A 21,274-nucleotide genomic window follows, 5' to 3' on the forward strand; every position below is an offset into this window, starting at 1 on the left:
GGCTCGTGTACACGGCAGAGGGAATACATAAATAAATGGTGTCAAAGTCAGGGCTGTGGCGCGGAGGCTGTCATGGTGGACGTGAGTGGGGTGAGTTAAGCGGAAGCAGCCCATCTCTTCTGTCAAAAGTTCCGCGAACTAAGGAAAAAATAATGCCTCGCGTCGGCATGACGCAGTGAGGATGGAAATCAAATGAATGGGCGGAAAGCTACACACCGTAACTGACATTTACACCGTTTCGGAAGCAACCAGTTCTGAATGCGACAGGACTGAGCAAGAAAGCACATTCAAGCGTACGGTACGTCAGCCGAAGTTCATATCGTCGCAGAAACCGGGAAACGCATATGCTATATACTTATATCGATGACCTCGTGGTATGGTTCTCCAGTTAGACAAACCTCTCACAGGGTACAAAAAATCTTGTGCTTTGTGCGTGTTGGTTAAAAGTCTCATGAATGTTTTTGAGGAGTCCCACCGTATTGTATTTGTAAATGAATATTCTGCGCAGGGTGAAACACTCCGTGTGCTTACAGTATTCTGATGACCTGAAGGCAGACTATTGCCGTAAACTTTTAAAATTGTAAAGGGCAGGTGGAATGCCCAGACCTCCTTCGTGCGCGATGTACCGGCGGCATGACCGACCATCACCTCGGTGGTGGCAGCCAAGGTCGTACTGAACACTGGGAGGTAGCGGGTTCGAATCCTTCCACCGAATGTGCCGTCTGAGGTTCGCTCTGGGGTTTCCGCAGACTATACCAGACTGATGTCGGCACAGTTTCTCCAGAAGTCGGCCCAGGACGCACACTATAGCCCCCTATCTCCCACTCTTTCCTTCCGTCCACGCCTGTACGGCGCTCATATAGCTACAGTTGCTTCGCGGTGCTAGCACGGAACCTTAAAAAAAAAGAACACACGAGATATCGATATTGTTGGGAAGACACGAGACTTTCGAAGTTGCAATATCAGGCGTATTGAATTGACCGTTCTGCAAATTTTGGGGGCCTTCTGATATAGCTAGAGTACCGGATTTATCCGAAAAAAATCCGAAAAACGTACTCCGGTAAAATTTTTAGCCATTCGTATTAATCCGAAAAATTCCGTTTGGCAGATGTTTTCCCTGATAACCGTGTTATTGTTCTTGGCCTCTTTTTGTGTCCTGGGTTATTTGTGACCTCGGATACCGGCCCCACCGCAACATAATAATGATTTCCGTGTCCTAGCGTTTTCTTCGGCGGTCATCTGGACCACTCACCGCCCGTGTTTCTCCCCAGTCTGTTTCCCGATTTCCTTGTCCTACATGTGACCTGAGCACTAGAATAAGCATCGAACCGAGGTCATACGGAGTGGTGTTTTTGAAAGGGCAACTATAGTCGCAGCGCTGACGGCGAGATGGGACGCAAGCGAAAGCTGAGCGGCGACTACGTCAAGGAGTATCCTGATTTCGAGAAGTCCACACCGTCCCGCGATCGCGATGCAGAGGTTGTCGTATGTAAGTACTGCCGCATAACAGTGAGCACTGCACACGGAAAGGGTGCATTTGGAATAGACCTCTACCCGAGAAACGTCATCATGACGTTGGTAGACAGACTGAAACTGAAACAAATCGGAAGGGGAGGGCTGGGTTCCACGAATGGGCACTTGTTCGCTGCCTCGAAAGAAAAGTAGGACCGATGGTCGCGTCCCTTTCAGGGACCATCGTAATCCCCTCAAGACTGTGGCTTTCAGGCGCGACCTTGTTCGCCCCTAGCTTCGAGTGTAGTTCAACTCTACCAAATTGGTGGCGCTGTCGAACACTATGACGTCATTTGTTTACCTCAGTGTGCGTCGCACGAAATGTATTGCTAACCTTGTGTATCTTTAGTGTTGAAGCAATAAATGTGACCACTGCGTTTTCTCCGAATTTCGGATATTAACTGAGCTGTAAATTGCACACTCCGAAAAACTCAGTTCTTTTTTTTTTTTTTTTAAAGCAATAAACTCCGAAAAACATCCTCCGGTAACGCACGGAAATAAACTCCGAAAGCCCGGTACCCTTTATATAGCTTATTTATCATTCGTTTTGTAGAATGCACCATTTGTCAGGCGTTGGCTGTTGGAGGAACTCATTAATTAAGTAGGGAAATAAATAAATATTCGTTAGCATATCGTGGTAAAATGTTGCACAAGGTTTGTGCGTAATGTAGTGTCTGTATAGCCTATTTTACACGTACACAACCGCGGATAATTTATTTACTTACACTGTTTACGATGTTTTTATTTATTTAATTTTATTTCGACATCTCGCGTCTGTTGTGCTCGCTGTTTGCAGAAAGAAGACACTTTCCGTAATTGTTGTCGTCTGCTACCGCACGCGCCCCTGGGCAGTTGCGGAAGCAATGGGCGGTCGATGGATCGTGGTAGAATCTTTTAGGAGCCGATGGAGCATGGACGACACGGAAACCGTGTTCACGGGACACGACCATTCCATAGAATAGCGGACGTGCACAAAATACGATCGGCTCAAAGTGACACGGGCCTTGGAAAAGTCATAACAAAAGTATCGATGCGAACGGAAAGGGAAAACGGTTTGTATCACATCCAGTCGTGCTCCGACATTTTCGATGGCGAGGTTCGGCGTTTTCCACGAGGTTCCGTTTCCGGCGTGCTTTAACGAAGGATTTCACAAAGTCGAAAAGTTGCCATACTGGTGTAAAACTGTGAGGTGACCCCGTAGGTTCACGACGTCCCTGGCCTTGTCCTACGATAGGTTTGCCGATCTAAGCTGTCCGGCGTAATTTGAGCAGACCTTACAATGTCTCAAAGGAACAGTGAACTAGCTCTTCGTGTTTTTTCTTTTTCGGCCGCGGTGTGTCGCACGGCGAACAGCATTCGCGCACAAAAATAACGATCGCAGCTGGCCCGTAGCACGAAGTCTCTGGTCTACCAACCTTGCTCTTGCTACTCCTTCGGGAGTCCCACAAGAGAATGAGCGAGGTCCTCCTTGCGAACGCGTTCTGGCCGTGCGCAGTGGTTGTAGCATAAGAACAGTGTTCAGCGGGAAATGAGCTCAGGGCTGCTCGCCACGGCGTCAGATCAGCCGCTTGCACGAACGTCAAGATTCCTTATAGTGGGGTACTTGCAGTAGCTTTTGCACTGCTTTGTGCACGAACTGAGCTGAGGGCAGTGATGCGTACTGCGGCACTACTGAAGTTGCTAAGGACACCATTGAAGAATCTCCTAAACGTCCGTGCACCGGAGCCAGCACTCGCTTGCACGAACGTCAAGATTCCTCAGTGGTGCCCTCGCAGTAGCTTTGGTACTGCTTTGCGCACGAACAGTGCTGAGGGCAGTGATGCGTACCGAAGCACTACCGAAGTTGCTGAGGACACCACTGAGGAGTCCCCTCAACGTTCGTGCAACGGAGCCAGCACCCGCTTGCACGAACATCGATTCCTCAGTGGTGCCCTCGCAGTAGCCCTGAGGGCAGTGATGCGTACCGAAGCATTACCGAAGTTGCTGAGGACACCACTGAGGAGTCGTTCGTGCAACGGAGCCAGCACCCGCTTGCACGAACATCGATTCCTCAGTGGTGCCCTCGCAGTAGCCCTGAGGGCAGTGATGCGTACCGAAGCATTACCGAAGTTGCTGAGGACACCACTGAGGAGTCGTTCGTGCAACGGAGCCAGCACCCGCTTGCACGAACATCGATTCCTCAGTGGTGCCCTCGCAGTAGCCCTGAGGGCAGTGATGGGTAACGAAGCACTACCGAAGTTGCTGAGGACACCACTGAGGAGTCCCCTCAACGTTTGTGCAACGGAGCCAGCACCCGCTTGCACAAACATCAAGATTCCTCAGTGGTGCCCTCGCAGTAGCCCTGAGGGCAGTGATGGGTAACGAAGCACTACCGAAGCTGCTGAGGACACCACTGAGGAATCTCCTCAACGTTTGTGCAAGGGAGCCAGCACCCGCTTGCACAAACGTCGAGATTCCTCAGTGGTGTACTCGCAGTAGCTTTCTCAGTGCTTTGCACGCGAACAGCGTTGAGGGCAGTGATGCGTACCAAAGGTGCTGAACATACCGCTGATGAATAACCTTAACGTTCATGCAAGCGGGTCCCCTCGGCCATGCTACTCTGCACATTTGTAACCTTACTTGTGAGCTATAAAACACTGATTCAGTGAAAATATTTTGCATGCTCACGACTGCTTGATGAAGTCAGCAAGCTTTCGAACAAACCATAAGTGGACGATTTCGGTGCGGATCAGCTGACAGCCTCAGAAGTCCCATGTTATGCACTCACAAAAGAATGACAGAGTGGTAGGCTGAGTATACCCGTCGTCGTTCAGTGGATTTCAACACTGTGACGGTGATGCAAGACTATGCTTTGCGCTGAAGGTATACGAGTGCATAGAAGGTGTACGGGTAGATAAGTGTACATTCTTTTGTTGGCAAATCAGTAAAATTAAGCACCACACTTGAGGAAACCTGCTAGTTCCCCACCTATACTTTCAGTACACTGTACTGCTTGGGACAGCCCTCAGTGAGCTTTATCTCGGTCGCACAACCTTGTGACATCTGCAAAATTGGGGTGGGCCATGTTTATGTCACTGTGAAAGAAAAATCACATACAGCAATGTCTCGATTATCTGGACACCTCAGGAGTCGTCCCTTTACGTCTGGATAACTGAACCAAATAACTTCCGGGGAAACCTGCAAAATTTGGGAGACCTCTAGCACCAGAAAGGGGAACAAGGTAGAGATTGTTATACAAAAATTGTTGTATACAAAAATTCATGCTGCGTGAGCTGCTTGAAATTAGTAGGCACGCGTGACAGAATTTTGGTTACAGCTACGACACCCTGCTGTTGAAAGAACGGTAATGTCTCAGAAAGTTGGACCCACCTACATTTTTATTATTAATTTTCTTCTTTTTTTTTTTTTCAAATGCCTTTGGCATAAACCATGCAAAGCTTTCGGATGGCCTGGACCGTCCTATCCTACTGCCGTATATCCTACTATATAGGTCCACAGTGGCCAGGACACTGACGTTCACATGCGGATTTTCTGCGCCCCTTGGATACAGGGCACTACTTCCGCTTATCGTCCGTGTGCCCGCATCTTCACCGTGCCATCTTCACCATACCATCTTCACCGTGTGCCCGCACAGACAAAAAGGGAGTGACCTCCGCAGAAAGGGGACCGAAGCAGTACAGAATGCCCCAGTTAGATGTGACCCTTTTTCGGAATAATGCAAATATGGCACATGCCAGGGACAGGCGGCGTAGACACTTTTCCGGATGAGCGAATCAGAATGACCTAGGCCCTAGAAGTTGTGTCATCGTACGTGCTGTCCGGATACGGATAACGCATTCCGAACAACCGAGACAAAATCCAACGGTAGCCGGTTCATTCCCTGTAATGTAGTCTGGATAACGGGTTTTCTGGATATCTGAAGTCCGGATAAGCGAGACATGACGGTATAAGCATTCCAACAACGATGCTCTGCTGAATGAAATTCAGCATTCGGCACCTGCATGTGACTGACAGTCGAACGCAGCTCTGATCTCCATATTGGCTGGCTGCTCCGGACCACACCATGAAGGCACTCGGACAACAAATGAAAATCAGTCCCTCTTCACATTTTATACACCATCGAAGTTCCGTCAACGACGGTTCTGCCTACTCTTCATCTGTTGCCTTCTCTGTTTTCCTGGTCTGCTTTTGACCTGAAAGTATGACGAACACAAGATATCAGGAATGGACCACACAGGATGGTTCAGCCACTCACTTTTAATTTCTGTTTCGAAGTCATGTTGTACTTTCTCTTGCTATATCCAGATACATCCGCAGAACTGCTTGCTGTGTTGTACTTTGAGCGTTTCTTCTGCCCGCCGTAGCCGTACCTCTTATCCTTCATCTTCTGCTTTCTGTAAGTTAAATATAGTTTGAGTGACGACTCTAGAGGTACATATGTATCTTCTTTGCAGCGAATGAACGCGACAATCTGATTCTATGATCAAAGCTGTAGAAGAGATTTCGCTGTATTTCACGCATCGTTCCTTTAGCCGCGTGTCCCCTCCAAGGAACATTGATAGGCTTCTCTTTGTAGCTACTAGATTAGTTTAAATACTCGCTAAGAAGCAATCTTAATCTGCGTGGTAAGAACTAATATTCCTCAAATTAAAGAATGTGAAAAGACACCAGCGGTGAGACTCTAGCCCCCTGTCATTCATCTGGCACGTGGTTTCCAATTTCACTCTTGGTGCCTTTCCACAGCGTGCCATAGTTTAATCAAAACATGCAGATAAGCATTGTGAGGTTGTTGTTTTTTTCACCTTTCTGTGATTTGTTACCTGCATGTACTATTATGGCACTACTTTCCAATGTAATTGCTGACAGTTGTACAAAATCGAATTGTGAATTCGGTGTTGACGGAGCACTTTGAGTTGTTTCACTGACGGTTCAGCGAAAGAAGCAGATACGTCAGAGCTGTAAGCCGTCCTAACCAATGAAAGCATATTTGTGTACTACAATAGATTGTTTGCTAAATTACCACTCATTAAATCTTTGTGCAGGGTGAAGAACCAACTGTAGTTTAGAAGCTTATACTGACTTGTTGAAACTACCTACGAATAATGGTAAGTCTTGTCCTGTTTCTCAAAGTTTATTCCCCCATGACTAACGCATTCACTGCCTGCTCGAATGGCATGCTTTGACTATGCTACAATCAAAGTTGCATCTGTCAAAACAAATTATGGCTGGGCGTTACGAGGAACATTTTATTTCCAAGGAGCTTCCGATCTGTCAACCTCAAAAGTTTGATGGTGTTCAGCTCGAACAGTATGGAAATCGGCTATCATCACATCATCCAAGTTTTGCAACACAATTCTACACAATGAGAGTGTTTTTGTCCGTTTTCAACAACCTTTATCAACAGTAAGGTCTCTGTTATGACATCATCTGGTAAACAGCGCAATGTAAAGCCAGCTGGTAGTCATAACAATTGCAGCTTCGTGTTTGTACGCAAAGAAAAATAGGTGCATACTTTGTCAGCTTCTTCTTGACCGGCTTTCCTTGCTGACCTTGCAGGCCGCCCGGCCTTGGACTTCTGGTGTCGAGAAAGTCCAGGTTACCTTGTCCTGGACAGTACACAATAGCATGTTTTCAATGCTTCACTCGAGACACTTTATTGTGTAAAGAAGCACAGAAAGAACTCCAGTCACTACCCCTTTTTAAACCAAGTGGTTTTCCTGCCTATTAAAGTGCACCATGCGAAGGTATTCATTCGACAGATGCATAAATATCGCAGAATTCAATTTTAAAAACCACGAGCGTGCGCAACTGTGACAATGCCCACAACTAGCCGCCCGGGTCGCTTTGACATCATTACTGTATGGCCTGCTGATTGGTTTAGAGAAACGTCGTCTGCTACACAGCGGAGAACTAATACAGAACACAGACTCCGATTGGAGTGTGGTCAGTCAGCTGTAATGACATCACCAATGATGTTTTTCATCCTCCTCCTCCTCGTTTGACCCTTGAGAGCGAGTAGAGGAGAAATGCATGCATCGACGTTCGGGCGCGTTTTGTATGAAAAACAAACATCACGTATAGAGAAAAAAAATTTCCGCTAGTCGTGAAATCAAGTCACTTTCTTTCATAATACGTCAGACACAAAAAAAATTTGAGATGGCTTTTTTGTGCTCCTTTAAAGTGTGTGCTGTTACCTTTTTTCAACTTTTTGAGGTTGTCCATCATCTCCTTTTTCTCTTTTTGCCTCTTCTGCAACACTTCGGTTTGTACCTGCAAACAAGCGTAGGAAAGTTAGCACCTCATTAGCATTACAGAGCGTCCTTCACCCCTCCCACGTACCTTCTTGCCAAACTTTTTCATCTCTCTCAGCTGCTTCACTCTCTCTGACCTTTCCATTGCATTCTTCTTGCTAAGTAGCTTTTCTCTGACCTAGAAGCAACAAGAATGTCGAGTTCTTAGAAATAAGTCAAAGAATTTAGCAATTTCCTCGGCTAACCTTTTTCATGTGGTCGTCAGACTTCGCCATTTCTGCAAAATAATCTTCGGGCCGCTTTGTGGTGACACCGAGCTGTTTGAGCTTTGGGATGCCTTCTCGTACAGCGGTTTGTGCTTGGCGATAACTGTTGTGCATAAAATTTGTCCCAACAAAAGTCTGCATCAGCACAAAAGTAGCAATGTATTCGTGAGGGCACTTACAAGGTCATTTCACGCAGGAAATCATGGTGTACAGGATCACCATCCATGTAATCTGCAGTATTGCCTTTCTGCTTTGGTTGGAGCTGAAGTTCTCCGTATTGTGCCCTCAATTCAGGTGTCAATGGTGCTAGACCGTTGACCATGTCAAGCGTCTCAATCCAGTCAAGATCAAGTTGGATTTCTGCCAGCTTTTGCGTCAAAGCTACCTGTAAATTTTCAGTACATGATCAAGAATTCCGGAACGATTTCGATGGCCAATACGTACGGTGTTGTTGATGTGTTCTTTCCTTACGTGGGGTGCGACAGCATAAAGTCCGGGCTGCAGTTCTCCCTTTTCCAGAGCATCTTGCAGCTAGCAGACATAAAATACTATGCTGTACAGTGCTGTGAACACGTGCGGTGATGACAACATGCAGGCGAAACGTTGTTCCATGTCATACAGACAAACCTGTCAGTTTTAGAAATGACTCGAGAAAAAAGTACCTGTGCATCTTCATCATATGATTCTGAGTCTGAATCGGACATGATTTTACAGGTAATAAATAAGAATACTAAAGCAACTTCACGACCGCAACAACAGCAAACGTGCGTATCGGCTTGGATTGGATTAGCTACATAGCAGATGACAGATTGATGTCAGTGACGCTCGGCGCTCGGCAGCGGAACCGAATGGCGCTCGAAGTTTCGGTATCGTCTGTTCGCGATGTAAACCTGTCAATACAAGGCGCTATATAGTTATTAGAGTTATGATGGAATTTTATTAGGTTATTTATTGCATTTTTCCTTCCTTTACGTATTATATTCTCGTGCAAAACGTAGCAACTCAACTGGGCATAATTTCGGAATAGATATAGGCTAGACATTAGTCGGAATTTCTGAAACGACATTTCGACTCCTAGTCAGATTCAGATTAAAAAAAAAATCATATTACATGATATGGCGTACATTGAAAAGAGGCTGTTCAACAGGGCAAGCCCTGTTGAACAGCCCAAACACGTAAGCGAAGGCAATACACTAGATTTACAAAATTTGTAGAGAAGAGAAATACCAAGAACATAAGTCATGAGTATGAATGAAACAAATAGCAAAGAATCTGCATAGCAGGAAAATGCGAATAACCAAAACACTCGTTAAACCCATAAAAAGGAAAAACTACAGCAAAGAAATTACACTCTACGTATCAGAAGAAAAGTAATGTTTGATGGCCTTTTTTGAATGAAGCAAGATTATCGTTGGAACGAATGTGTAGAGGAATGTCGTTCCAAATTTGACAGCCCAAGGGCGAAATGAGAAATCAACCGAAAATAGTGCGGTACGTAGGGAATTGGAATGAATTGAGTTCATGCTTGAGAGAATAGGATGTGGCTGTGTATATAGCCAACTGAAGGCGACTGGAAGGTGTATAAAACAGGTGGTGCATGATCTTCACAAACTGGTGTATATTGAGGATGCGCAAGAGGGGAAAAGCGAACCAGACAGGGGTTGAAGGTTGCTGGCATACGTGAAGCCATAGGCCTCCATGGCGTATAGTCGTAGGTATGCAGTGTGTTTCCCCTAATATGCTGCGAAATTCGGCTTAACAGTCGAGTTGTCTGAAATTTACGAGGACAACGGTACTACTTGTCTTCGGTACACTTTTGCCTGGGCTCGCGAGCACTTACTTAAATCAGGTATGAACTTTCTGTTCCTGGCAGAAAGAAAAAAAAAAAAAGAGAGAGAGAGAGAGAGAGAGAGAAGGAGAAGAAGAAACATACGTTGACTTCGCAATTTTCGGAGTTCAATTAAGAAAACTCAATTTCTCGCGGCCGTCAATTGACCACAGTTTTCGTAAATCAAGGCAAAAGTTCGCGGGAAGTACAGTTTTTGTGTGCGTTCGTCTTTTGCGTGTCCTCAAGCTCGAAGTTTTTTTTTTTTTTTTTGCACTATGAATCTTTACCAGCTAGTCACCATCCTCTCGGTTATCTCAAATACAGTTGACACGCCATAGTTTCAGACAAGTGGATTTTAAAGTAGAATTTTGTGACACGTTGGGTGAAACACCATGTATATAACTATGATATAACCAAATTTCAATAACGGGCTTGTAGACCTGACCCTAAGGAGACACTTTCGAAAATTATAACTCATTTGTCACGTCTGGGGGTTACAACTCTGAATACTTAGTGAAGTATTACGGAGGTTCCACCCTGCTACACGACATAATTTCCCCTGCAGTGACTTATCAACGCAAAACTGGCGAAACGATGGGTACCATGGAATTGCGCAGCAAAACAACAAGGGATGCTGATCAACAAAGGCATCGGCAGCGCAAATGGCTTTATCGGAAACTTATTCGTCCACCTGGAGTGACTGTCACAAGAACCTGCAGTCGTGACCAAATGCCAGGTGCGAATAAGGTTGGATCAAGGGATCGTTTAGTGAAGAAACGTCCGGCAATTAGGTGCCTCATAAAGTACATGGCGCTCGTCAGAATCTCATGTTCATTCATGAGCGACTTGTCCGTGCCTCGCCATGTTCATTTGTGATGCAGAAAGTCATCGGCAAGCGCGTGTAAGAAGTATTGGGGAACCAGACGTTGCTTGAGCCCATAACCGTGGTAAGTGTTTTAAATGTTAAACTTGTTAGCGCCGCGGAGCAACTGAGGCTATGAGTGATGGACAGACGTGGGCATATGGAGAGAGGCCGGCAGGAAGGCTGTGGGAGACAGGGGTGTTACTGGGCGTCCTAGGCCGACTTCAAAGGGTTGGGTGTCTATCTCTCTGCCGGAAAACGCAGGAAAACTAGACAGGGAATAGTAGGATCCCATCCTGTTCCGTCAGGGTTTTCATTATACGGACGAAATATGCTTCCTTCAATGCGAGACCATTAGAACGGTACTTGAACGAGCAGCCATTCCTTCTAAAACTTATTTCTACTAGTAGATAAGTATTATATTGCAAAATTGCTAGTATCCAATTTCCTCTCGAAGTAATTGATGTCCGCCACTATATGATTAAATGATCACATCTTATCGGCGTCGTTACTTCAAACAGGATAAGCAGGATGCCGTCTTCTGTAAACAAGCCAATCGGTACGCTCCTGGTAGGTTACATTGTACTTTTTTTTCCCTTTCCTTTTGTAACGATTGGGACACACGGGTTAACTATTGACGTGTCCGTTTTCTGGAATTTCAACAGGTCGTGCTACTACTGTGCCAAATTGCGGAGTCACAAAAGCACAATCCCCACAATGTCCGCCACAAAGTGGGACAACGTCACTATCACAAGCAGGAGCCTTATCAGCAGCGTGAGCAAGAATGGCAACACCACGGCCGTTATAATCAGCAGGGACAACAATACCGACACCCGCAACAACAACAACAACAAGGTGTGTACCAGGATGCACAGGAGCAGGGTATGTACAGGTTCTGGACAAAAGTTTACGGAATAGTCCTCTCCCTGTTTGTAAACAAATGACGTCATAGAGTTCGACAGCCCCACCAGTTTGGTAGAGTTGAACTACGCTCCAAGCACGGCTCCAAGCTAGGGGAGAACAAGATGGCGCCCCAAAGCCTCAACTCAGTCTTGAGTTGAGTCAGGGCCTTGAGGGGATTACGGTGGTCCCTGAAAGGGACCCCACCTTCGGTCCTTATACTTTTCGTTCAATAGGAGGCAGCGAACAAGTGCCCATTCAGGAAACCCAGCCCTCCCCTTCAGATTTGTTTCGGTTTCAGTTTGTCTACCAACGTCATGATGACGTTTCTCGGGTAAAGGTCTATGCGCTCCGCTGCATTCCTTCCTCAGAGTGACCCGCTAGCAGCGAATGGTATACCCAACGGACTTATACGGGCATATGCCTGTTGGTAACCCAGTCACCTGTTTAGAGGTCCGTATACGGCACCATTCGCTGCAAGCGTGTCACTCTCTCAGGGAGGAACACGCCGGAGCGTATTCCATAAACTTTTGTCCAGCACATTACACCCCTCTCTTTATCACATCACCATCACCATCTTTGCGGTTTCGATGGAGTCGTATTGAGACGCCAATGCAAACTATTCTGAATGTATAATCAAACAGAAACTGTTGCAAATTGAGAGTGGCAGTCAATAAATGCGAGATTTGCTCTTAGTACTGCTCAAAACTATTGCCTTGCCTGTTCGCCTTTTTCTTTCTTTCTTTCTCTCTCTTTGTCTCATTTCAAGCCTTGTGGTAAAAACACAGTTTTTAACCTAACTCTCGAGAAATAAGGAACTAGGGACACAGCAATATAACGTGTTCTACTAATTTTCTTTCTTTTCCGTTCTGAAACAGTGCCAGCGGAACAGCTTTCGGTAAGCCAAAACTCCGAGCCGATTTTGTTTGTTAGTCCCACTGTGGAAAACCTGTAAAGCTATTTCTGAGTGCATTAGTTATAGCACATTATTCGTTACACCTTCATGTGTTATTTCGCAGGACCCATTCCATGTACCCGAGGTAACGCACTTGTAACTATTCCCACGATACCAGAAAATTTAAAGTGCATAGAAACGGCAACCCAAAATGAGCGTGTTGTCTCAACTGTGTTCTTTTCCGTTCAGATCCCGTACGAAGTGCCCAAACAAGTACCCAGACATGTAACGCGGCATGTACCCAGGCAACAAGAACATCATGTTCAATGGCAGGGATACAGATAATGTTTTCCCAGGCCGGTGCAAGAAGAGAGTACGCGTCATTCTAACAATTTTACAGGACCAGAAACTGAAATAAAGCGATAGTGTCACCTGGAAACTTCGTTTGACACGTTATTTAATTCGACTATTACTTTTATTATTTGCTTTTACTATATATCTCGTTATTGAGTTCTGTGGCAAACACTTTACCCTTGAGGTAACCCAGCATTGATGACTGATATAACATGGCATACATGCAGGGCCGGCGAGAGGAATTACGGGCCCCCTCCTCACGTCTCGATAACACCGTGCAAATATTTCCGATACGACAGGCCTTGGGTCCCGGGGGCTCCTGAAGTGGCCCGGGCCCCGGGGAGCCATCCTCAACTGCCTCACCCTCTCGCCGGCCCTGCATATACATGCAGGCGAGGTGGTGGAAGAACAGCCTGGTGTGGACACAGGGAAAACGACGACAGGACACAGACCCTGTGCCCAGGCCTTTTTCAGTATGGAGCATTGATGAGTGAGCTGCGCGTTGTCCAGTGATTTATCCGGACCCCCCCCCCCCCTAACACCCCCAAATGTTCAGTGACACCCCCCTAACTTTTTCACCTGTGTACCTCCTACAGGGGGTGCCCTTGCGCTTTGAGCTGATGATATGTTAAGCTGTAATGACAGAACTATAATAATGACCCCCCCCCCCCCAATTTTTTCCCACACCCCTCCAAGATTGTGATTCTGGATAAACCACTGGCGTTGCCGTCCACAGCTTTTACTTCAGTGAAGGAGGGTCTTCGAATGCTTTCTACCCACTGTTATTTTTTGTTGTTGCAAAAGGGACATAAAACTCCGAAAGGAAGAGAGGCATTGCATTTACTTTTGTTGCTAGGCGCCATACTATGAATTATGAATATGATGCGTACTTTCGGCCGTCGTGGGCTGCCCCACGCCAAGACGAAGATCTTTCCTTGGCACTTCTAGAAGCTTCCACATGTGACGAATACAGAGAAGGAAGACGCGCGCACGGGCGTTTGTGAGGAGGCTCACGGCCATTATCTCATTGGAAGAAGAAGAAGAAGAAGGAACGATTTCGGAAACAGAGCGGCTTTCTTTTTGCGTCGCCAGCGTCGAATGGTACGTCGTCCTGGGACGCGCTTTTAGTCTCGTTTATTTTTTTACAAGATCGAACGTAAGTACATGAGGCTCTCATCATCGTATGTTCGTTTGTCAAACGATTTCTAGACACATTGGCTGTGAGTTTTTACATTCGGAAGGTGATCTATTTAGCGAGCGTTGTTTTCCTGGGACGTGTTATTTCCTGTTCCATGCTCAGGCATTTCATATACGCGGACGCCAGTGAGAGTCAACTTCCAATTCCCAAATTCGTAAATCTGATCGTGTTTGCGAATGTACGTAGCTAAGTGGGATGAAGTATAGCACAACGCTCCAACACTGCGAACTCTACTGGAGCCTTTGAGAAGCTCGACTGAACTCCTCCCTCTACCATTGCGCCACTATCGTGCTGACGCATGAATTCGTCGCGTTTACATCTTGGGAGTAACGCTTTTGCCTAAAATGTGCGTGCCCGTGGGTTTCGCATTTATTTCATTAGATACACCGGAACCGTAACGTTACCATATGCCGTGGACTTTGGACGTCACAGCAGCGCGGTTCCCAAGCATTCAGCTAAATCCCAGAGTTCTGAGAGAAAACTATTTCGGCCACTCGGAGAAAGTAACTGTATAGTGCGAACGTATTTCAAGGGCGTGTCGGTAATTTTCAGCAGCAGCGATGAGCGCCCGAGGTGGTCCGGTTGGCTACCAGTTGAGCTTCACGCTCTCCTGGATGCCGACCAAAAACCGAACGAACGACGACCACCTCCGGTTCTTCAAGTCCTTCTTCACCAACTACGCCAAGCTCTCGGAACCACCACGCCTGGAAGACGACGTTCGAAAGAGACCATCTCCAAACTTCTACCAGGAGGACATCTACCAGGTGGACTGTATTGTGCCCCACCAGACCATTATCACGTGGTTCGAACCGGACACCAAGTACGCGGAGATCGGACGTCTCTGGTGCGAGGCCGGACGGAGTCGTCAGTACGCGGGACTCCTTCAGTGGCTCACCCCGCATCCAGGCGAGGGCTTCTGGCGTGGCACCAACCCGCAGGACCGTGGTGCCTCTGTGGCGTCGCTGTCGTTTGGCACCCTCATTGGACTCACCAGCTTTGTGGAACACCAGTGCATCAGCGCTAACTGTCGCAATTCTCCGTACGATATCGACTGTGTCTTCCAGCACGACGAACGGCTTCTATGCGTCTACATCGAGTTGAACCATATAGAGGCATGCTCGGAACACACGACGCTGTATCGTTTCGTGGTCCCATACCAGAACGTTATCAAGGTAGTCTTTTTGTTTTCTGCTATTAGTTCTTATTTGTGAGGTTATGTTACGAAAAATATGAAAAAGGCGGTTGAAATCGAATGCGAAACCAAAAAGTGGCACGGTTTCATACATATATAAGCGTCGCAAATGTGTCGCCGTGTAACAATCTGAAATCACGCAGTCCACTTTTCCTGTTTACTCTTTCCTGTTTAGTGTAACCCGTCATGTTGAGATAGTAGCTAGCAAATGTGGACAAGGAGTCTAGGGAGGTCTCCCAAGGTATTATGTAGCAAGCTCAAGATAAGGGGGCTTGGCCCTCGACACTGTGGCCTTTAACTACCAGCAGACTTAATTGTCTTGGCGTCCCAGACGGCTTGGACCGCTCTCAATAGCTATCTTGAGCACTTTAACGTCGTTTACGCTTGGCTATTGGTGGGCATAGGTATGCTATATAGATCACTAGACAATCAAACAAGATCAGTCGATTGCCTACAAACTTAAGTTTCGAAATATTGAAAGGTACTCATCCGCGACACCGACAAGCAACATCCGACAGACATCTACCTTCATCTGAAATGCCCTCCCATGTTGTACGGAAAAAAAGTACCGAGGGAGGAGGAACCAGACGACCTCGGCAAATCTCTCTTGGGAAAAGGAGAAAGCCTGGCATGGGAGAGGGTCTTGGGACTCGGATGCCGCTGCGTAGGCAACACCATCTCCGCCAGGTCTCTCGGGGGATGCCTCGTCCTCAAGTTGAGCGTCCAGGACAAGAGCAGGGCCCGCAGAATCCTGGGAAGACTTAGCCAACGCTGCGCGATGGCCACTGAGTTCCATTACTGCCCCGTACGCACTCAAAGGATTAACCCGGACCTCTTGAGAGAAGTTACAGACAAGCACACCTCCTTCATCCAACGCCTCCACTACTCGTGCGCCTACGCGTCCAACGCTGTCTTCACCCAAAGCTTCGACATACCGGACCAGATGGCGCTGTTGCGACAAACTCAACAGCGGGAGCTGTTCCACTTGCTGCTCAAACTCGCCTACGACGACCCGTCAGCATTTGAAAAAACGTTCTTCTGCATTAGCTCGTCCTTGGAGTGCGGAAATGTGATTCTCATTCGCAATGCAATCAGCCGTGTTTACCAGAAGTACCGGAACCATCCAGAGAACGAGGACCCGCCGCCCGGCACCTGCATGGTGCGTCGAGTGTTCCTCACCCCTTCCCGCGTCCTCTACCTCCCCGCACAAGTCCACTGCGAAAATCGGATCCTACGCGAGTTCAACCCGGAGTACGCCATCCGAGTGTCGTTCAGGGACGATAACCTGGACAAGCTTTCGCATACTTTACAGTTCCATTCCCAGAAGGATGAGTTCCTGAACGCCGTCGTCGGTAACGTGCTTCGGAACGGGGTCAAGATCAGCTTCCGCGAGTTCCATTTCTTAGCGGCGTCTTGTAGCCAGCTTCGAGACCATGGGATCTGGATGTACGCCGAGGACGATCGTAACAACACCGCGACGTCGATTCGAAAGTGGATGGGGGAGTTCGACGGTATCCGAAACGTCGCCAAGAAGATGGCCCGTATGGGACAGTGCTTCTCTTCCACCGAGGAGACAGTCAAGATACCCCTGAAAAGCAAGATGGTGGAAAACGTGCCCGATATTCTTCGCGGAAAGCATCCGGTTTCTGGAGAACCGTACGTCTTCTCTGATGGCATTGGCATGATCTCTCCGTCGTTGCTTGGAAAGGTAACGATCGGTGTTTTGGGCGACCTGCTCTACAGGTCTAATTCATTGACAGGTGCTGAAATCTCTGCATAGCAGAGAAAGACCGTCTGCAGTCCAAATTCGTTACGCGGGATACAAAGGAATGATCTGCGTGAACCCCGAGTTGACAGATGACAAACTGATTCTGCGTGAGAGCATGTTAAAGTTTCCTTGCTCGAATTCGGAGTCCTTGGAGACTATCAAGTCGTCCGCTCCCCGTGAGTATACCTTTCTTAAACTAGACTACACAAAGTTCACAGTATCGAAAGCTATGAGACCATGACGAAAAATTTGTAACGCCCGTGTCGTTGAGGGAGAGGGTTAGCAGCAGTGGTGTGGCGCCGGGACGACTGCCCAGAGTTGCGGTGGTGAGTAAATGACAACGGGGTAAGAGACCATCTATAGCGTCCGACGTATTGCTGAACATATACCACTGCACATTGCATACATTGCACTTTTACCTCAGTATATTTCTGTGGCTCGGGGTGGACGTACCGAATCTCATCTCTTACTCCTGATGTAGGCCCAGTGTTCCTCAACCGGCCCCTGATAACGATCCTCGAGCAACTTGGTGTACCATCGCACATCTTCCTTAGACTTCAAGAGCACATGATCTTGGAGTTCACGGATGCCTTAGTCTACGAAGAGCTTGCCGTGGAGTTACTCACAACCTGGGTTAAGAACTCTCTCATACCATTCAGGGCGCTCTGGGAAGGTGGATTATCTTTGACGCAGGACCCATTCTTTCGGTCGCTCTTGCTTGCCATCTACAGAAATGCTGTTTGTAAGTGTAACATAGTGCTGGAACTGTGCGCGTTAAGGAAATATGTTTACGGAAGGTTCGTTGTGGTTTACAGCTGGACTTCGGTACAAGAGCAGGATCGCCATCCCTGCAAACGAGGGACGGAACATGCTTGGAGTACTGGATGAAACGGACACTTTGGAGTACGGTGAGATATACGTACAATACACAGAGCTGGGTTCCGGCACCCATCTTGGGACCAAGGTTCTAACAGGTAAACGTAATGTCCCCATTTGCACGCGCATATTCAGTCCTGTTCCCTGTACAGGAACCGTTCTGGTAACCAAATGCCCTTGTCTGCACCCTGGAGACGTCCGCAAGTTCACAGCGGTGGACGTGCCAGCTCTTTCGCATATCAACGATTGCATTGTTTTTCCGGCAAAAGGAAAAAGGCCACACCCGGATGAAATGGCAGGTACGTTGATTGCTTAGTGGACTCGAACGCTGCTGCCGGTGGTTGCTTCAACTCGTTGGCGTCATGCTTGAACTGCAGGATCTGACTTGGACGGCGACGAGTACGTCGTCATTTGGGATCCGAAGCTGTTCTTTCCTGGACCCAACCACGAACCGATGGACTTTCCCGACAAAGGAAACGGCAAGGTGTACCAGGGGAGCATAAAGGTATGCACTGCACCAGCAATACTGCCAACCTAACTTTGACAACACTTCTCTTAGGTGGAACACATGATACGCTTTCTGTGCAACTACATCAAGAACGACTCTATCGGCCTGCTGTCTAATGCGCACCTCGCTTGGGCGGACCAAGAGGAAGAAGGCATCTTCTCCAAGAAGTGTTGTCAGATCGCCGAGAAGATTCCACTCTGCTTGGACTTCGCCAAGACTGGACAGACAGCGTTCCTGAAGCGGGACGAGAAACCACGGATGTACCCAGACTTCATGGAAAAGGGCGGCAATAAAAACACGTACAGGTCCAACCGAGTCTTGGGACACTTATATCGGGCTTGCCGTTCGCTCGAGTCCGCGGTAAGCCATATGGGTTTCCACAGCGACGGACCTCGCTACTGTCCCTTGCTTGAGTACCCAGGATGGCAGCGATACGAAGAGGAAGCGAAGGAAGCTCTCCAGCTCTACAATGCTCGCCTCAAACGCATCTTGAACCAGTACTGCATAGAAAGCGAAGGTGAGATCATGTCTGGTGTCATTAACAGCTACGGTCGGTATAATCAGGACAAGTCGGAAAAGACAAACGTCGAAGTTCTCGTCGAAAAGCAGAGCCAGTTCTTGTCCGAGAAGACCCGTCAGTCGTTCTTCAGAGGCCTCGAAGAAGAGTTCAAGAAACGAGGCGTGACCTTATCGCAGTCGAAGGTCGTCATGAAGTACCAAAAGGCGTCGGCTTGGTACATGGTAACGTACGACCGGGACGACAGGCAGTACGTCTCTTTCCCCTGGTGCCTTGCGGATGTCCTGAGCGAGATCATTTCGCGACCGTTATGCAAGAACTATGAACTCTTCAAATGCAAGAATACACTCGCGTACAAGATGGATCAGGTGACTGAAGAGAAGCTTAAAGAGCGGAACTTCACCGACATAGGTTTTGATATCATCCGCCAATGGGCTGCCAAGGAAGAACTGCTGATTCGGAACACTGGCGCGGGAGCAGCGATTTGTGAGGACTGTCTTCTGCAAGAGTTCATGAATTTCGTGTACATTTCCGCTGACCTGTCTATTAACAACTCGACAGTTGGAAACCTTGTCTTGAACTTTCTTCGCCACTGTACCAATTACGTGGATTTGCCGAAAGGTCGATGTCTGAACGACGCTTGCAGCAGTGGCCATCCGGGTCACAAGCAGACGCATAGGTTGCCGATGGCGGCTTTGAGGACGTACAGTATGATTGCTCTGTCGCGGGACCTGTGTCATCTGGGTAAGTTCATCATCGCCTTACGCCTTTAGCGTTCAATCTTGGCGGGAAGTTCTGCTAACCATAAAGTTCATGGTCCGATATGGGGAGAGCATCCCCAAGAACACATTGACATCCATGGGATAGCCTAAGCACACCATTCACGGACGGGGTGACGTCCTCAGGAGGGTCAAATCTGATCCTCAAATCGTCCTCAATGTGTCAGTTTGGCACTATACCGCGTCCCCACAGAATACTCAGAATGTTCACAGGCCATCGTTAATGACAATTTTAGGACAGTGTGATGGCACATAAGTGACATCGTGTTCCCGTCGGCTTTAACTTTTATCGAATCTCATCTGCTTGTTCTGTACGGTGTCACACTCCTCGGTAGCTCAGTCGGTAACGTGTTGGCTTGCTGAGCTCAAGCTCGCGGGTTCGAACCCGGCCGAGAACGGTGGCAGTGTGTTGGGAGGTAAACATTGCTACCAGTACCGTGTGTCCGATATTTCCGGCGCTGGTCGAAATTATTCGCAGTCCTACCCTGCAGCACGTGCACACCACCTCCACAAAAACTTGCGTGCACACCGACCTGCAAACCTTACATCACGGCACCATTATTATTTTGTCTGTAAGGTGACGTCATGGTCGCTGACGCGTCCATGTTGATGTTAGGGTATTGTCGCACACGTTGAGTAACTTTCAAAACCGACCATTCCGTGCGACCAAGACGCTTTACAGTACAGGGGTATACTTCAGTACGTAACACTGTCAATGTACCCCTGCTGACTCGCTGTATTATTCGAGCGCCTTGAAGGTGCATGGAATATTGCTCGTAGTCTTTATCGCAGCGCAATCGATTGCAGGTCTTCCTTGCACTCCATCATTGCACGAACCCTACCAAGAGGTGACAGAGGGAGATCCTGTGAGGATTCCAGTGAACAACGAATCATTCAAACGGGCGCTGACGATGAATGTGGACGAAGTGAAGAAGCTGCTGGCCAAGTGGTCCGGTGTACAGCACGTGCACATCAGAGGTCAGCAGGACTTGGACGACAGGTGGTACCTCTTGGTGAGCGCCACGGGTCGCGACTGGCAGCGCTGGTTTCTGGAGGAACTTCTGTTGCAGCCTTGGTTGCCAGACGCCATCGAGATGAAGAGCATCGTGCCCTTTATCAAATCGTAATAAAGGAGAATGTGCTGACTGTGTGCCCAAGTTTGCGGGGTTTTCGTAATTTAATTGGTCATTGGTTTTGTAATTGGTGTTGTAATGCCCTTCTTAGTGTGCGACCAATAAAACGTTCGCCAGCTGTTTGTGTCTTGTGACGATATTTTCCCAGCTTTGACGTTGACGGAGAAAAAACTGTTGATACCAGAAATGTTTCTCTATTTGCAGCTATTCCCCCCCCCCCCCCCGCCTTCGTTTTTGCAAAAACACTCCAAATCATGGCTAGTCGAATGCAGGCCAATTATTCATTGTCAGTTCATCCTGGAGAAACAAGAAATACACCGCAGACTCTCTACGAAAACGCGTAATAAAATATTGGTGCGTCGTTCATCATTAAAGTTTCTCGACTAACCTGTAAAGTTTTGCCCCTCCTTATTTCAAGGAAGACTCAGCTCTGTT

General features: G+C 47.7%; 3 protein-coding genes across 7 annotated transcripts; 2 read left to right on the top strand and 1 right to left on the bottom strand.

Annotated features, from left to right (window-relative positions):
• Positions 1–5,597: 5,597 nt before the first annotated feature.
• Positions 5,598–8,832, bottom strand: LOC135390763 (probable rRNA-processing protein EBP2). The gene is made up of 9 exons (XM_064620638.1): positions 8,692–8,832; positions 8,474–8,560; positions 8,209–8,414; positions 8,009–8,132; positions 7,852–7,941; positions 7,707–7,782; positions 7,025–7,118; positions 5,768–5,906; positions 5,598–5,705 (listed from the first exon to the last, which is right to left on the bottom strand). Exons 1-9 carry the CDS (start codon positions 8,731–8,733, stop codon positions 5,643–5,645), a joined length of 921 nt encoding a protein of 306 aa, XP_064476708.1. The 5' UTR covers positions 8,734–8,832; the 3' UTR covers positions 5,598–5,642.
• Positions 8,833–10,679: 1,847 nt separating this feature from the next.
• Positions 10,680–12,953, top strand: LOC135390764 (GATA zinc finger domain-containing protein 10-like). Of its 2 annotated transcripts, none has more exons than XM_064620639.1 (6): positions 10,680–10,804; positions 11,241–11,289; positions 11,385–11,601; positions 12,498–12,517; positions 12,639–12,659; positions 12,764–12,953. In XM_064620639.1, exons 2-6 carry the CDS (start codon positions 11,251–11,253, stop codon positions 12,857–12,859), a joined length of 393 nt encoding a protein of 130 aa, XP_064476709.1. In that variant the 5' UTR covers positions 10,680–10,804; positions 11,241–11,250; the 3' UTR covers positions 12,860–12,953. The 2 variants fall into 2 exon arrangements, with proteins under 2 accessions (XP_064476709.1, XP_064476710.1); XM_064620640.1 differs by having other exon boundaries at positions 10,686–10,804; positions 11,385–11,574.
• A 907-nt stretch (positions 12,954–13,860) lies between these two features.
• Positions 13,861–20,958, top strand: LOC135390766 (uncharacterized). Of its 4 annotated transcripts, XM_064620644.1 has the most exons (10): positions 13,903–14,024; positions 14,619–15,238; positions 15,740–16,966; positions 17,019–17,202; positions 17,508–17,768; positions 17,842–18,000; positions 18,055–18,201; positions 18,280–18,407; positions 18,462–19,671; positions 20,514–20,958. In XM_064620644.1, the coding sequence occupies exons 2-10, from the start codon at positions 14,627–14,629 to the stop codon at positions 20,831–20,833; spliced, it is 4,248 nt and encodes a 1,415-aa protein (XP_064476714.1). In that variant the 5' UTR covers positions 13,903–14,024; positions 14,619–14,626; the 3' UTR covers positions 20,834–20,958. The 4 variants fall into 4 exon arrangements, with proteins under 4 accessions (XP_064476713.1, XP_064476714.1, XP_064476711.1 ...); XM_064620643.1 differs by having other exon boundaries at positions 13,861–13,969; positions 17,842–18,201; XM_064620641.1 differs by having other exon boundaries at positions 17,842–18,201.
• The last annotated feature ends 316 nt before the right edge of the window (positions 20,959–21,274 follow it).

The sequence above is a fragment of the Ornithodoros turicata genome, chromosome 4 (genome assembly GCF_037126465.1).
Source record: "Ornithodoros turicata isolate Travis chromosome 4, ASM3712646v1, whole genome shotgun sequence".
Classification (NCBI taxonomy): Eukaryota; Metazoa; Arthropoda; class Arachnida; order Ixodida; family Argasidae; genus Ornithodoros; species Ornithodoros turicata.

What these genes read in the sequence shown, in the direction of transcription:
- LOC135390764 (XM_064620639.1), top strand. Translation starts at nt 11,251, where the DNA reads ATGCCGTCTTCTGTAAACAAGCCAATCGGTACGCTCCTG. An exon ending in CCAGGATGCACAGGAGCAGG is followed by an intron (nt 11,602 to 12,497) that starts GTATGTACAGGT and finishes GTTCTGAAACAG; the next exon opens with TGCCAGCGGAACAGCTTTCG. An exon ending in ACCCATTCCATGTACCCGAG is followed by an intron (nt 12,660 to 12,763) that starts GTAACGCACTTG and finishes TTTTCCGTTCAG; the next exon opens with ATCCCGTACGAAGTGCCCAA.
- LOC135390766 (XM_064620643.1), top strand. Translation starts at nt 14,627, where the DNA reads ATGAGCGCCCGAGGTGGTCCGGTTGGCTACCAGTTGAGCTTCACGCTC. An exon ending in CATCTACAGAAATGCTGTTT is followed by an intron (nt 17,769 to 17,841) that starts GTAAGTGTAACA and finishes TGTGGTTTACAG; the next exon opens with CTGGACTTCGGTACAAGAGC. An exon ending in ACACCCGGATGAAATGGCAG is followed by an intron (nt 18,202 to 18,279) that starts GTACGTTGATTG and finishes CTTGAACTGCAG; the next exon opens with GATCTGACTTGGACGGCGAC.
- LOC135390763 (XM_064620638.1), bottom strand. Translation starts at nt 8,733, where the DNA reads ATGTCCGATTCAGACTCAGAATCATATGATGAAGATGCACAG. An exon ending in AAGAACACATCAACAACACC is followed by an intron (nt 8,415 to 8,473) that starts GTACGTATTGGC and finishes GAAAATTTACAG; the next exon opens with GTAGCTTTGACGCAAAAGCT. An exon ending in TTCCTGCGTGAAATGACCTT is followed by an intron (nt 8,133 to 8,208) that starts GTAAGTGCCCTC and finishes TATGCACAACAG; the next exon opens with TTATCGCCAAGCACAAACCG.